The 14,539-nt window shown below is 38.0% G+C and overlaps 1 protein-coding gene across 2 annotated transcripts in view; it reads right to left on the reverse strand.

Moving 5' to 3' along the window:
* CERS6 (ceramide synthase 6) overlaps positions 1-14,539 on the reverse strand; it is a 113,802-nt gene that overhangs the window by 5,050 nt on the left and 94,213 nt on the right. For both annotated transcript variants that reach the window (XM_070956924.1, XM_070956923.1), the window contains exons 7-9: positions 11,412-11,540; positions 8,115-8,221; positions 605-761 (exon numbers count right to left, since the gene is read on the reverse strand). In XM_070956924.1, coding sequence (XP_070813025.1) covers positions 605-761; positions 8,115-8,221; positions 11,412-11,540 — 393 coding nt within the window. The remainder of the gene's footprint in view (positions 1-604; positions 762-8,114; positions 8,222-11,411; positions 11,541-14,539) is intronic.

A 14,539-nucleotide genomic window follows, 5' to 3' on the forward strand; every position in this document is an offset into this window, starting at 1 on the left:
GCTGAGTTAGCACAATAGCCTAAACTATTTCCAGAAAACCAGGCTGAAGAGAAGCACAATAGGCTGTTTCACTTGCTGTTTCACTGCAATTAGGCAGTTTAAAGGAGCAGTTCAAAACAATCTTTCCACTGGAAACTAGAATTTAGTTCAGAAATCGGGTAGATAAATAAGAAAAAAAAATACAGACAACCTAAAATACAAGGCTCAATGAGTTTCCTTATGTATAGAGCTCAAAGTTCAGCCTTTGAACCTTTCAGAGAGTGGGATACCCACCTACAGATTCTATTCTGAGGTAAAATACAATAGTGCTGAGTGACTCTTTGGAGAACCACAATTTGCCAGCTGTTATAGTTGAATTCATATAATGTATTAAGATATAGATATAACAAGAACTGAGTTTATGTTTATTGGAAGAACTGATCTTATGTTTATTGTGAGTCTCTTTAGCAACATATTTAAAGTCAGAAATCCTAACAAAGCTACCCTAACAATCCTAACAGACTTCCACTGTCAAAAAGGTCAATAAAGCATGCAAGAATATTCACTGGAAAAGTAGATGATTAAAAGACATCAAGAAAAAAACCCCCATCCCCATTGATCTTACCTTGCCTTTCAAAACAGCTTTATAGGCTGCCTTTATTATTAAATAGGACCAAAAGCAGTGGAGAATTTGAAGTATCAAAAGTAAAATGACAAAGATTGATAAACCAGGAAAACCACCAACAATTTCAGGCAGTTCGAAGAATACAGTGTTCAGTACCCTGAAAGAAATGGGGAGGGAGATGCACACTCGTGAGAAATAGATCATTTACCAATCACTTTATCACAGAGATATTTACTGTAGCAGTCAAGCAGATAGCAAGGGAGATTTCACACAGCTTTTATGAACTTGGAGACGAAACCGTCAAAGATTACTTTTCTATTCATGCAGAATTTACACATTTGATTCACAGAGGACTAGTGTATTCCTATTTGTTTAATCCCCATTCCCCTTTCCCTCCTTTTTTTAAAGAGAAGTTTCTTACATTTATATCCTGCTTTTGCTCCACCTATTTCGAGAACTTTCAATAGAATCATACCCATTTCTGTTGAGTTTGCTAGCCTACGACTACTTCCATGTGAGCTGCTTGATTGACTTCTATTAAAATGCTGGTTGACAATCTATATTTATACCACATCTATTTCACAACAATATCTTTAAGCAAGAAACAGAAGATTAAAAAGCAAAACATAATGTGTAACGATAAGATAATTTGTTAAAATAAACTATCAAAAACTAAAATATATGTCTGAAGTTTAACACCATACCACATTCACAATCAATTATTTTTTTTAAAAAAGAAACAATACAGGCTGTAGCATGAGTCCAGAAGCTCAGATGAATAAACCTCTGGTCCCAGTGATTGACCCAGATCAAATTTTGCAACATTATCTAGGGACATGTATATTTGCCTTCCTTTGTGGAAAAAAACAGCTACCAACTAAATCAAAAGTATGGCTCATTTAGCACTCTAGCCTAAGTGCCAGAAGGAACAATGAAGTCTCTAATGTCTTCTATGAATGGTCAAAAAAGTCAAAATTATCGTCCTGGAAGGATGGTGTTCCACAGGATAGGTGTTATGACAGAGAAATGATATTTGCCGTGTTTCCTCGAAAATAAGACTCTGTTTTATATTTTTTTGAACCCCGAAATAAGTGCTTGGCCTTATTTTCAGGGAGGTCTTATTATTTTGGGGCGCGTGGAGTAGGATGGGGGTCCTCTTGCCGTTTTACCTGATTTCCAGCTTTGTTTCCCTAACCCTAACCAGAGGAAATGGCGGAGACCGGCTGCACGTGCGTTTAAATATTTTTGGGGAGGGCTTATTTTCAGGGGGGGTATTTTAGCGCATGCACTCAAAAGCCCAATTGGGCTTATTATCAGGAAATGTCTTATTTTCAGGGAAACAGGGTAATAGAAGGGACACAGAGCATGCCCACTCTGTTGGTTCTAGTGGGGGCAAGCACAAACAATTGCCTACAAGTGATCCAAGTAATTTCTTGCTAAATTTCCTGTCCTTTTTTGCTTTAGAGACTTGTTTTATTTTGCAACAATTCTTCAGTTAGACTGCTCTTTTAATCTTTACTTTTCCAGGATTTTGTTTGCATGTAGAAGGGCATGTGTTATCTTGAGGGTGGATATTTTTAAAGGTATGGTTGAGTTTTAGATTTCTTTTTAAGAAATACATCAAACAAAAAATAAATGTGGCGTGAAACGCTAAGTCATATTTATTTCATTGGACTTGCAGGATTATTCATTTTGTATTAGCTTTTTTTCCCCCCCTCCAAGGAAATGTGGTAATGAACCAAATATAACCACCAGATGGCCTCTTCAGCAAGTTAGCTTCAGTAGTCCATATTATGAATTTTTATTTTAGGAGAAAATTCTGTAACACCAAGAAATTTGAAGCGTTAATTTGCTTATATTTGTAATTCAATGTCTGTGAGGAAACAAAATCTGGGGTTGCATGGAAAAGTGGAGATTAAACTTTATACAGGATGTGACTGAAGATTCTAAAGGTAGGAGATACAAAGGGGAGACACATCAGTAGAGTCCAGAGACAAGGAAGAGGATAAATGAATTTCATTCATGAATTGAAATGAAACTTGAAAGCAAGGAGAGATAATTTTACAGAATGATCTTGAATGTTCTGGACTTAAACCGAGGAGCTGCTATTCTCTGAGAAAGAGAAAGGAATATTTTCAAAAGGATGGTTAAATGAAGCCTGATAAAATCAGTCAGATTTTTCCCATTATGGTATCTTCTCCATGATTCTTGATTCCAACTTCTTTAATTCTAGTTAACATGGCTGGTAACTGAAGACTCAGAAGTTCAAAGAGAGATAGTTGAATTAAGCAGTGGCCTAAAGTATACCATAATGAGAAAAGGTAATGCAGACAGAAGTTGAAAGGTAGCAAGAGGAATTGCTAGGTTCCACAATTGCTAATTGTTATGAATTAGAGATCATAGTTTTTCTTCAACGCACTAATTTCCATCAATTTAATTAAAAGCAAAATGTATCATGCACAGTCTTAAAAGACTTATGTTTTCAATGGTCTATGCAAACCTTTCAAATTTCTCAATAAGTGCCCATAAATGTATGAGGCACAATGGCATAACTGGTACTATATGTGAGAATGGGAGTAATATGACTCAAATAGATATTCCACTGGGTGAAATTGTGAATGGTGGAAAGAATATGATGGAAAAAAATCAAACATATTGACCTGGCTCACAGGTGGTACTTTGTCATGGGTTTTTTTTTTTGTTTTAATTTAATTTATATGCCGCCCTTCTCCAAAGACTCAGGTATGAAGGCTTACAATGCATTAAGCAATAGCCTTCATACTTTTGTATATTTATACAAAGTCAGCTTTGTATAGTCACCCCAACGATGCCCTTGAAGTGATGTCCCAGTGTCTGGAGGCCGTGCGGATCTGGATAGGGAGGAACAGGCTCCAACTGGCGCAGAGTGCGGCCGCATGGGTGGTTATGGGAGCAACATGGGGCTCCCGTGTGACACCTCTCCTGCGCGAGCTGCACTGGCTCCCGGTTGTCTTCCAGGTGCGCTTCAAGGTTTTGGTTACCACCTTTAGAGCGCTCCCTGGCTTAGGACCTGGTTATTTACGGGACCGCCTACTACCACAAACAGCCTCTCACCGGCCGGTATGCTCTCATAGAGAGGGGCTCCTCCGGGTGCCGTCAGCCAAGCAGTGTCGACTGGCGGCCCCCAGGGGGAGGGCCTTCTCTGTGGGGGCACCCACTATCTGGAATGAGCTCCCCCCGGAGATATGGAGGATCCCGGATCTGCGCACTTTCCACCGTGCTCTTAAGACCCTCCTATTCCAGCAAGCCGGCCTGGCCTAATTTTCTCCCCTTTCTTTTAAATTTTTAAACTGAAATTTTAATTTGTTTTAAATTTTTGGGATTTTTAATTGTCTTGGGCTAAATTATTTAATTTGGTTTTAAATTGTTTCTAACTTTTGTATTTATGTATTTTATTCTGTGCCTGTTCACCGCCCTGAGTCCTTCGGGAGTAGGGTGGTATACAAATTTAATAAAACAAAACAACAAACAAACAATTGCCCCCACAATCTGGGTCCTCATTTTACCTACCTTAGAAAGGATGGAAGGCTGAGTCAACCTTGAGCCTGGTGAGATTTGAACTTGCAGTAATTGTAGGCAGCTGATGTTAATAACAGTGCTTTAGTCTGTTGCGCTACCAGGGCTCCTTTTAACTACTTTTTGCTTAACTACTGTTCATTGAACAGATCACAATTAGCAGTTCATACAATAGCTAAGCCCAGATCAAGGAATCTACCTTCTGGCTTGCTATGATGCATGATTACAGTCACTGTGATAGAAGAAATTTCTAGGTTCACGTAACTAATATTTCTAAGAGAAACTGAGTACACTTTCATTCATATGAAAAAAAAAATCTGACTTTCTTATAGCTACAGAATAATACAGATTCACTGTTAAAAATTGTTTCAATTCTTAGTTCTCAGGAGAAATGTCAGAGAAAATGCAATTATATGAGTTTGAACCATATACTGTACGTACTTTCTTTAATTTACATTTAATATTCTATTTTAGCAACAAGTATTAAAATCTTTGACAAACCTTAAAATCCTACTGGAAAAGACTTCCTTTCAAATGCATTTTTTTTTTGCAATTCTCCATTGCCTTCCATTTTTAAAATATAATGACTAAACACTTTTAATTACCCTTCATTCTATATGAAACACAGAACAGTATGTAACTATAAAAATACAATATAATAAATAATATAAATGCTAATACTAAAAAACAGATGAAACAATAAGATAGAAAATATCTAGCTGCACTCTCTACATGAAAGGTTGTTTTACTTCACAGTTAAGTTGATTTTTATCATAATTTTGTCCCTTAGGATAGTTAATTAAAAAAATACCTGAAAACGTGTCCAATTACTTTATGATACTTAATTAAATGCAACCCACAAAAGAATTAACAACGTCTACCTTTTTTTGTGGTCCATATAACTCAGACAAGAATGGGTAATATATTTATATTACAAAAGTAGATTTTATCTTTCCCAATTTAAGTAGCTGCTTGTTTAAGATAACATTTGTGTGACAAAACGTATAGGAATCACCAAATCTTAATTTGTTAATTGCCCAATTAATTAAAATGGTTTTTGAACAACATTCTTAACAAATCTTTACCACTGGTTGGGATTTATATGAATTGTAATTAAAAATCTAGAGATCAGACCATTTACTAGATTTAAGGAAACGGTCAGCCTTGGAAGCCATATTAGGCCAGAAGCTTCAATGCTGCCATCTCCTCATATGTGGGAAAGTAAGAGAGGGGGATTTAGGAGAGGAGAATTATTAGACATAATAGCATTCTTCCCATCGGTCAAGGTCAGGGGCTGAGTCGAGGTGGAACGGATGTTGATTGGAGCATATGACCGACTGGGGAGAAATGGGATGGTTTTGAGAGCTTTGAATTACTGAAGGAAAGCCCGGGCTTTTCAGATTCGGGATTTCCCAGATGTGCCAGTATGCCTATTCTAGTAAAGAGGACTTTGGAAAATGCTTGCTTCCGTGTCTTTACTTGGAGAGCAGGTTTTTTTCTGGAACGCTGACAGAAACATTGTTCTGAGTGTAGCTAATTACAAAATGTTAATTTCCCGGAGGAAAAAGATGAGATTAAAAGCAAACATAACAGAACAGAAAATTAGCAATCCGAATGCTGTTTTTCTGTTTGTATACATATACATTTTTTTTTAAAAAAGTGAGCTGCTGAATATAAAAGACCTTGTTCCAAATCTCAAATACTTTATAGAAAGGAAATTCTAGCCTCAAAATACAAACCACGATCTCCAAAATCCAAGCAAACTGCAAAGGAAGTGCAAGGTTTGATAAAAATTGCAATCCAATCTATAGCAGGGTGTCGGGTTGAAGGAGATGATACACTGAATATTATTCAAGAGCATGTTTTAGGTCAATTCTGCCACAAACTTTTGAATGTAGCTGAAGACCCATCCTCTACAGCAATTTTTTTTCCTGCTGAGTAATCCAGTCCCGGTGACTTCTGCCATTTTCAAAATGTAATTACACTGAGAGGAAAGCAGCAAGGAAAAATAGAAATCTGCTACTGAGCTTCCACTGAATTTCAACAGATGGATTAGGGAAGATAATGAAAAATCCAGGCATCACCCAGTCAATCAAATTTTTATTACAGTCAAAAGCAGCATAAGGAGGGTGGGTACAGTCAATTAGAAAGCATCAAAAATATTAATCATTATATAAAGCTAAAATATATAAAATAAGCAGTGAATATCTAAAAGGAGGAGTAGGAACATTAGATGGCAGCAGGGAAGCATAAACTTTAGTATGGGGCAGATAAATCTATCAAATTACAGAGCACTCTACCGTGATGAACTACATGCTCATTTAGCCTATTTTTTGGCACAGGTGCATCATCTGACAGATTTTAAGCACCACTGCACAGAACCTGGCAACATTATATCTTGTAGCAGGGTTGGTATTTGAAAGCTGAAGGAAAATGTAGAATTGCAACAATGGCGAGACAAATGTCTCTGTAATATAGACACTGGACAGGGGTGGGTTCTACGTACCTTTATTACTGGTTCATAATGGGAGAATGGGAGCGCGTTTGCGCGCTCTCTTCGCTCACCCATGCTTCTGCACATGCACAGATCACCGATGATGTTGTGGCGGGTGAGTGGAGCCTCCCGCCGGTTTTACTACCGGTTCTATAGAACCGTACCGAACCAGGGGCAACCCACCACTGGCACTGGAGAAGCACATGCTCTGTTGTTTCTGTGTGTCCAGAGTCATGGGGCATTGTCTCTCACTGGGTAGGGAGTCTTCCTGTATTGCCGTCAAGGCCATCTTGGGTTGTGGGGAGGGCATGCTATTGTGCCAGAGTACAGAACACACAGAGTTTTAACTTTTTTAAAAAAGAAATGAGAGTTTATCAAGCCGCTGGAGTTACTTTTAGATTTGGCAAAGCTGTAGGAAAGTTTAGAGCAGGTGTCTGCAACCTTGGCAACTTTAAGAATTGTGGACTTCAGCTCCCAGAATTCCTCAGCCAGTTCGCTGGCTGAGGAATTCTGGGAGTTGAAGTCCACAAGTCTTATAGTTGCTAAGGTTGCAGACACCTGGTTTAGAGGATCTTTTAAGGTTAGGGTTAGGCTTCAGGGGCATGCCTTTCCACAATTTCTGTTGTCACAGAATGCAAAACTCATCCAATTTCTGTAACCTGCCACTAAGAGAAGTGGACACAGCGTTGAACTCCAGCAAGTTACACCTAAATGGTCACCTAGCTGAGAGCCACATCTTTTCCATGCTATTATTACCATAGTCACAACACTATAAAGCAATCTGGAACATCATTCCTCCAGAGGTTAGAATGGCCCCCACTCTAATACTCTTCTGGAAGGCACTGAAGACCTGGTTCTGCCAGCGGGCTTGGGGAACGCAGAGCAGGATGGAGCCCATTAAATGGCTCATGTGATGGGTTGTCACTGGGGTGGGGGGGGGGGGGGTTGAGGTTTTTTTTTATTATATTATTTTATTAATTTATTATATGATTCTCTCTTTTATTATTTTTATTGTTTTTATATGAGGTTTTATATTCTTGAAAGCCATCTTGAGTCGCCATGTGTAAATAAGTGGCAATATAAGTTTCCAAATCAATCAATCAATCAATCAATCAATCAATCAATCTGTATAATAAAAAAGTAGATGTTAATTTGACATCTAATATTTGGATGGTTGTAATTTTGGCAATGCTCTCTTCCTGCTCGGATTCACTGATTTTTCATTAGGGGAAAAATATCACACTAAAAAAAAAACCTACAGTTCTGAAAACATTGCGGGTAACAGACCACCAACAGGTACTTCATATACAATCCTTGAACAGTCTTCCCTAAAACCTGGAGCCATCTGTGGCCATGCCTGATAGAAACTTAGGGCACTGCAGCCCAACAAAGCCACAGGTTTCCAGATTGAGGAAGGTTGTTTTAGCATATGCAATTCCATGGGAAAAAAATACAACTTACCATAAAGGATATATTCCAAGCCTAGTAATAATGAAAATAATAGCAAACATAAGGAAGAGGAAATCGCAGAGTTTTTGAAACTTGCAGTAGTTTGCCATTTTGGCTGCCTGTAACAAGAAAAGGAAATAGGTCACTTTCTTTCTAAAGTAATTGTACCATATAAAATATCCAAGCATGCGCTGTCACTATTTCAATTTTTTATTGCCCTTACTACTTTTGCTTTGAAACTTTGTAGAGTATTGCGAGGGCAAAAGTTGATGCTATCCATTAACACTTCTCATCTTATTTTTTAATGTCTCTACTGCTATATGCCATCTTTATTTCTTGATGATAATAAATTATAATATTTATAATATTATTATAAATATAAATAATATATTGTTATAATATTATATATTTTTTTTGTTTTTCCAACACTCCAAACTTAAGCTTATTCAACACATTCTGAGTTCAACAAGATCTAATCCCTAGAAACAATTACTAGAATTCTTTTTTCACACTTCTGTTTGCTTTTTTGTTTTTTTCATCATTTTTTCCTTTATTCAAAAGAAGTTAACATATAAAATTCCCCAAAAGACAAAAAAGATTTTTTTAAAACCATTAATCCCCCCCCAAAATCAAGACATTAAAAAAGTGCATTAAAAGAAAAAAAGCCAAGATATATACACACATTATCCCCCAATTGAATACTGATTAATACATTACTACAATATTGGTTCCCACCTCTTGTGACACAGGCACCCCCCCCCAAAAAAAATAGACTAGTAAATCAATTTGCAAATTATTGACCTGTCTTCTACATATTATATTAATGACAAAATAGTTAATTGGAAAAAGAATAATAAAAATGTCAAGGTTAAGTTTTTAAAAGTCTCTGTTAACAAACTGTTATTGTAATCCACTCATAGAAAATTTTCCATGACATCTTATCTATCCCAAATCATCCCAAAAGTTAAAAGTAATTCATCCTGAATCAAATATCCACATTTGTTTCTTAATGCCATCTCTTATCAATTGCTGTCTAATTAGATATAATAAATTCAGTCTCCACAGTAAGTCCCAACAAAGTCCAAATAGAAGTGGTTTCCAGTTAGGTGTAATAAATCCATTCTCCAATCTCCCTCCTTTTTGTAGGAGAAAAGAATGTCACTTCCCTGTTCAGTCAGGCTCCTAGTACTGTAAGAATACGCAGGCTTGAACTTCAAAGAGACACATGAGATCAAGCCAGTTAGTTCTCCGGCTGTGGGGATATCTCTTTGGTCTGCAACTTTCAGATCAGAAGCCCTTTGTAAATCTAACTTATCCAAAATTACATGCGTCTGCATATTTTCCATGGCCATTATCATCTCATCAAATGTTTTAAAAAAACCATTCAACTAAAAGCTGCATGCTACCCCACAGGCTTTTCTTAGATTTCAGGCACCATTAATTATCTATAACCTGATATATTGTAACTCTGTGTAACTTGATTAGGAAACGAACAACGATGAAGCAGAAGGAAACCGGATAGATATTTTCTGGATATTTCAATCCAAGGTTAAAAGAAAAATTCCAAAACATAAAAAACAAAAACAACCCCCTCCCCCCATGAATCAAAAGGAAAGAAAAAGAAAAAAAACGTAACTGAGGTTGAAATAAATCAGCATTCAACCGCTGATCAACTTTTAAGAACAAAAAAACAGAGTAAAACAATAAATTTAAAAAGTGAAAGTTAAAACTCAGGTGTACTTAAGAAAACAAAACTGCTGAAAGGAAGATGGATTTGCCCAGTGACTTTCCTGGCACGTTCAGAGGGAATTGGAATCTTCAAGACTCGCCCCCTTTCCCAAATGGGTCCACAGCAGGGGTGAAATGCTACCGATTCGCACCGGTTCATGCGAACCGGTAGTAATAAAAGTTACCAGTTCGGGCAGACCGGTAGTAAAAAAATGCTACCAGTTTGTCCGAACCGGTATTTCCGATGATCAGCTATGCCGCGCGATTTATATTTGGTAGAAAGCAGGAAATCCTGCTTTCTAGCGAATCTAAATCGGACGGCACAGCTGTTCCACCCCCCCGCTGTTCTACTTACCTTCTTAAGCCTCCTTTTTCTGCGGGAAGCGTGTTTGGTGCGCACTGTGCATGCGTGTGCATGCAGTGGGCATTTGGCATGCACTGCGCATGTGCGCATAGTGAACCACGGAAGATTTCACCACCGGTCCACAGCCGTTCAAAAGTCATCTGTTTGTTTTTCTTCTGTACTAATTCAATCACATCCTTGTTATTTGATCTCTCTATACTCAATTTCTTCTTTGGATTATATTTCAAATACTGTATACTTGGGCTTACATAAAAGTTTTCACAAAGGCATTGTGGTAGATTTAGGGGACTGAAGGCAGATGATGACAAGTATTTTAGTATACCATAAAGCCCCTATTTTCTTCCGATGAGAGGAGGAGGAGTTTGGACTGAGAGAGGTAGCTAGAACTTCCCCCTGACAGTAAAATGTTGGCTGCAGGTTCTGAGAATATCAAAAATTGCAGGAGCAAATCTTCTGAGTAGGTATAATAGTATGAGGGAATGACCTTGGGAGAATGGATAAAAAGATACTGCCTAGGGAACAGTCAAACAAGTGACAGCATAGCTTGCAGTTGCATAGTTGGTGGAGCAAAAGGCTCAGGAAGGAGTCTCCCAGAGTTATTGGGCTGTATAGTTGACAGTGGGAGAACTGTAACTTCAGATGTGCAAGGTTCTTAAATGTAGCTTTACAATAAAATAGAATTAGTTTATCTGGTTGTTTCCTGTCTGGTTTAGCTGCTAAGAATGACACTAGGCTTGGATTCATATCCTCTCCTAAATGCCTGGGAGAATAAGAACCAACAGGGTAAAATTAGTCAGAAACATAACAGCAAAAACATCAGGAATGTTTTATTTCTTTTCGGTGCTGCTATGCTTAGTTGTGTAGTTTTAAATTTAGTCACATTTTGCTTGTGGGGTTGCTTGCCCACGTTAAAACTTGCTCATATAACTATCTAGCAGTGTGTTTTAAATGAATTTTGATAATGACACAAATTATTCAGACTGATAAAAATAAACAACAACAACAAAAAAAGGATTCTGAACAAGGTGCAGAAAGTCAATCTCATTGGGTTCATGAGTCTCACTTCCAAAGACAAATAAAAAGCTATTTATGGTCTTACAGAAACAGTCCTTTAAAACAAATGTCAATACATTATGAGCTTTCACAGGGTACAATATTTGTTCCAGGTAGAGGCCATTTTGGACAGCAGAGAATTATTACAAATAACTCTCTCTTACCTCCAGCACGACATCAACAACATCATGAAGACACAAAGCCAGGGTTCCAACTCGTGTGAAGTTGACTACGTAAGAGATAATTAGTAATAAGACTGCCACAATATGATGTGTAAACATGATGCTAAAATCCTGGAAGATAAAGAGAGAGAAAATAAAGCACCATTATATCAGGGGTGGGTTCTACTTACCTTTACTACCGGTTCGCATCGTGCTCATGCATGTGCATGCTCTTCTGCACATGTGCAATTGCGCATGTGCAGATTCTGATGACGTCCGGGTCAGTGGGCGGAGCCTCCCGCCAGTTTTACCACTGGTTCTATAGAACCGGTCTGAACCGGGGGCAACCCACCACTGCATTACATAAATCGGTTTTAGTTTTCCATGTGACTTTATTTTCTACCTTGATATTTTTGAAGAGTAAGGAAGTCTAATTTTTCTTTGTGTCAACCAATTCTCACAGTATAGGATAGTCTTTGTTTAACAATCCTTACAGTTACCTCCATTCCCTGCCACCCCACATTGCCTCCAGCTGATCTTTGTGGCTGATGCCAACTGATGAAGTCATGCTCAGCTGAGGCACTTGCTGCCCTTGATGAAAATTTGAGGAGGCTACATGAGGGCCTCACGAAGACCAGCAGCTACCTCAGCTGGATGTACCACATCAGCAGTGGAAGGAAAAGAAGTGCAAAGGTCAGCTGGGGCTAGCAGGGGTAGACCACAGAGTGCAGGATGACCAAAAGGGCAGAGATGTGTGTGTGTGGGGGGGGGGGGAGATTGGTGGGTGGAGGGAAGACACAAATTGTGTGTGTTTTATATATGTATATAGGAACTTGGCAGCAGAAGAAAGACTATCTCCTATCTGCTAGAGCCAAAATATCTATGCATGCTCATAAATGCTTTTCAGTTTCTTCAAGGATCATGGACTTCAGTCAGATGGGCGTCCACCCCAAGTATTTCCCTCTGTTCAAAAGCAAACTAAAAGGATCTGCTCTTTTCTCTCTTGACTCTTATCTTAGTGCAGAAGGAGCTCTGGTAGCGCAGCAGACTAAAGCACTGTTATTAACAGCTGCCTGCAATTACTGCAAGTTCAAATCTCACCAGGCTCAAGGTTGACTCAGCCTTCCATCCTTTCTAAGGTAGGTAAAATGAGGACCCAGATTGTGGGGGCAATAAGCTGACTTTGTATAAATATACAAAAGTATGAAGGCTATTGCTTAACGCATTGTAAGCCGCCCTGAGTCTTCGGAGAAGGGCGGCATATAAATCAAATTAAAAAAAAAAAAGATTGAGCAATTCGCACAATCTCAAAGGCTGCAGCAGGATGTGTGGGCATCTTTTAAGGAGTTGTAAATGGTGAGATGAGTGGCTCAAGGATTAAAGCATTTCTTTTGCCCTTTAAATTCCCCAAACTCTAAAATCTACAAAGAAGGTCAACATTTTTGGCTCCTTGCTCTGGGAGATGGCTTCATGCTCCTTGCTCTGGGAGATGGCACAGATGGTGGAGGACCAGACAGCTTGGATTTTTTTTTTTTAATTAATACCTAGGAATATGAATGTGATCTTAATGTTCTGGGAAAGACAGTGTGGGTTGGACAGGTATTGGAAAGACTCAAGTTCAAGTGCACCCTTAGCTCAATGGAGGAATCTGAATATAAATCTAACAAAATAAAATAAATAAGCACGTGGGGACATTCCAAGACTGCCCCCTGGTGTGTTTAATATAAAAATACACTTTATCCTATATCAGATGCATGGGATATTGGAAGAAAGAGTCACATATTCTTTTTATGGCATTATTGTTGCGATAATAGTTTAAGTTTCTACTATTCCACAGTAGCAGGATTAGCTACTCCCAAGACTGTTTCTCTCTAAAGATGATTGAATTACTCTAACTATTGCTGGTTTTAATCAGGTCCCAAGAGGCAGACAGTTTTTTAGGGTATTTTGATAGTTATTTTCAGAAATCTGGAGAAGAAAATTATACACATGCATATCTCTATGGTACAGGGTAATTAACAGCTACTATAGTTTCAAAACTGGCATTAGCTACTCTTCATAAATACCTGCACAAAGGAACAAATCTACCATAGATTGCTCTTGGCTAGGTTATGATTGGAAGTAAATGTCAGTATTTCATCTGCTTTTGCAGGAAATACTTAATTGCTATATAGATGAATCTAAATTTCTTCCCCCCAACTTAATATTTTAGTACACCAATATCTTATTAAGGTAGCCATTTCCTAAAATCCTTTAAATAATGACTTTGAGGTAAGTCTCTAAAAATAATATCTGGTAAAACAGACCTGACCTAGTCATACCAGTTACACTGGTAAATTTGACTGATATTCAGGTAAGATATTCTAGGACAATCATAAACATTCTCTACCCTTAATTATTTTTGTACACCATAAATGTAGCATAGCGATACATAGGAACACGCTAATTAAACTGCCCACACATGCCTCTTAAGCATACACAAGCTGCACATGATGATAACCAATAAGGATAATTCATCCCTCATGGCTCATTATGAGCTATGAAAAAAAAATGGCATCTGTTCTATCAGGTTATTTTTGCAGAATGCTGATCTGATCATATGCACCGGATTTGCAGATCCTGTTCATAAAACCTCAACCAAACAGAGCTAAACACATCAATAACAAAAAGACGCTTTTGAAAATCAGGAATCAACTCAATTGGAAGACGCTTTTCTGTCAAGAGTTTGCTAAACAGCAGGGTGAGCACATCTGTCTTTTCAATGCAATATGGTGAACCATTCATAACCTAGGACTATCCAGTTTTTGAAGTGACTTGCTATGCCTCTCTCCTCAGCTAATATACAAAGCTGCGATGTGAATGAAGTCACCAATATTAATTCCAAAAGACAAGTTTGGTTTTGGTTTTTAAAAGACACAGTTGCTATGAAGATTGTTCAGTCTGTATTTCTGCTTGGCAGACTGCTATGGTTTTCTAACAGACGGAGGGGTGAAAAAACCTTCCATGTTCTTCCTTTGCGTTTCTTCCTTTATCTATTTTAGACCCTTTGCCCACATGACAATAAACTGACTTCGACAAAAAAAAAGATTCTCTCCCATCATGTTGACAAAGACAGCCTACAAGAAACCTGG

Source organism: Pituophis catenifer, unplaced genomic scaffold (assembly GCF_029215685.1).
Source record: "Pituophis catenifer annectens isolate HBS135680 unplaced genomic scaffold, rPitCat1.0.hap2 SCAF_1, whole genome shotgun sequence".
In the NCBI taxonomy this organism is placed as follows: Eukaryota; Metazoa; Chordata; class Lepidosauria; order Squamata; family Colubridae; genus Pituophis; species Pituophis catenifer.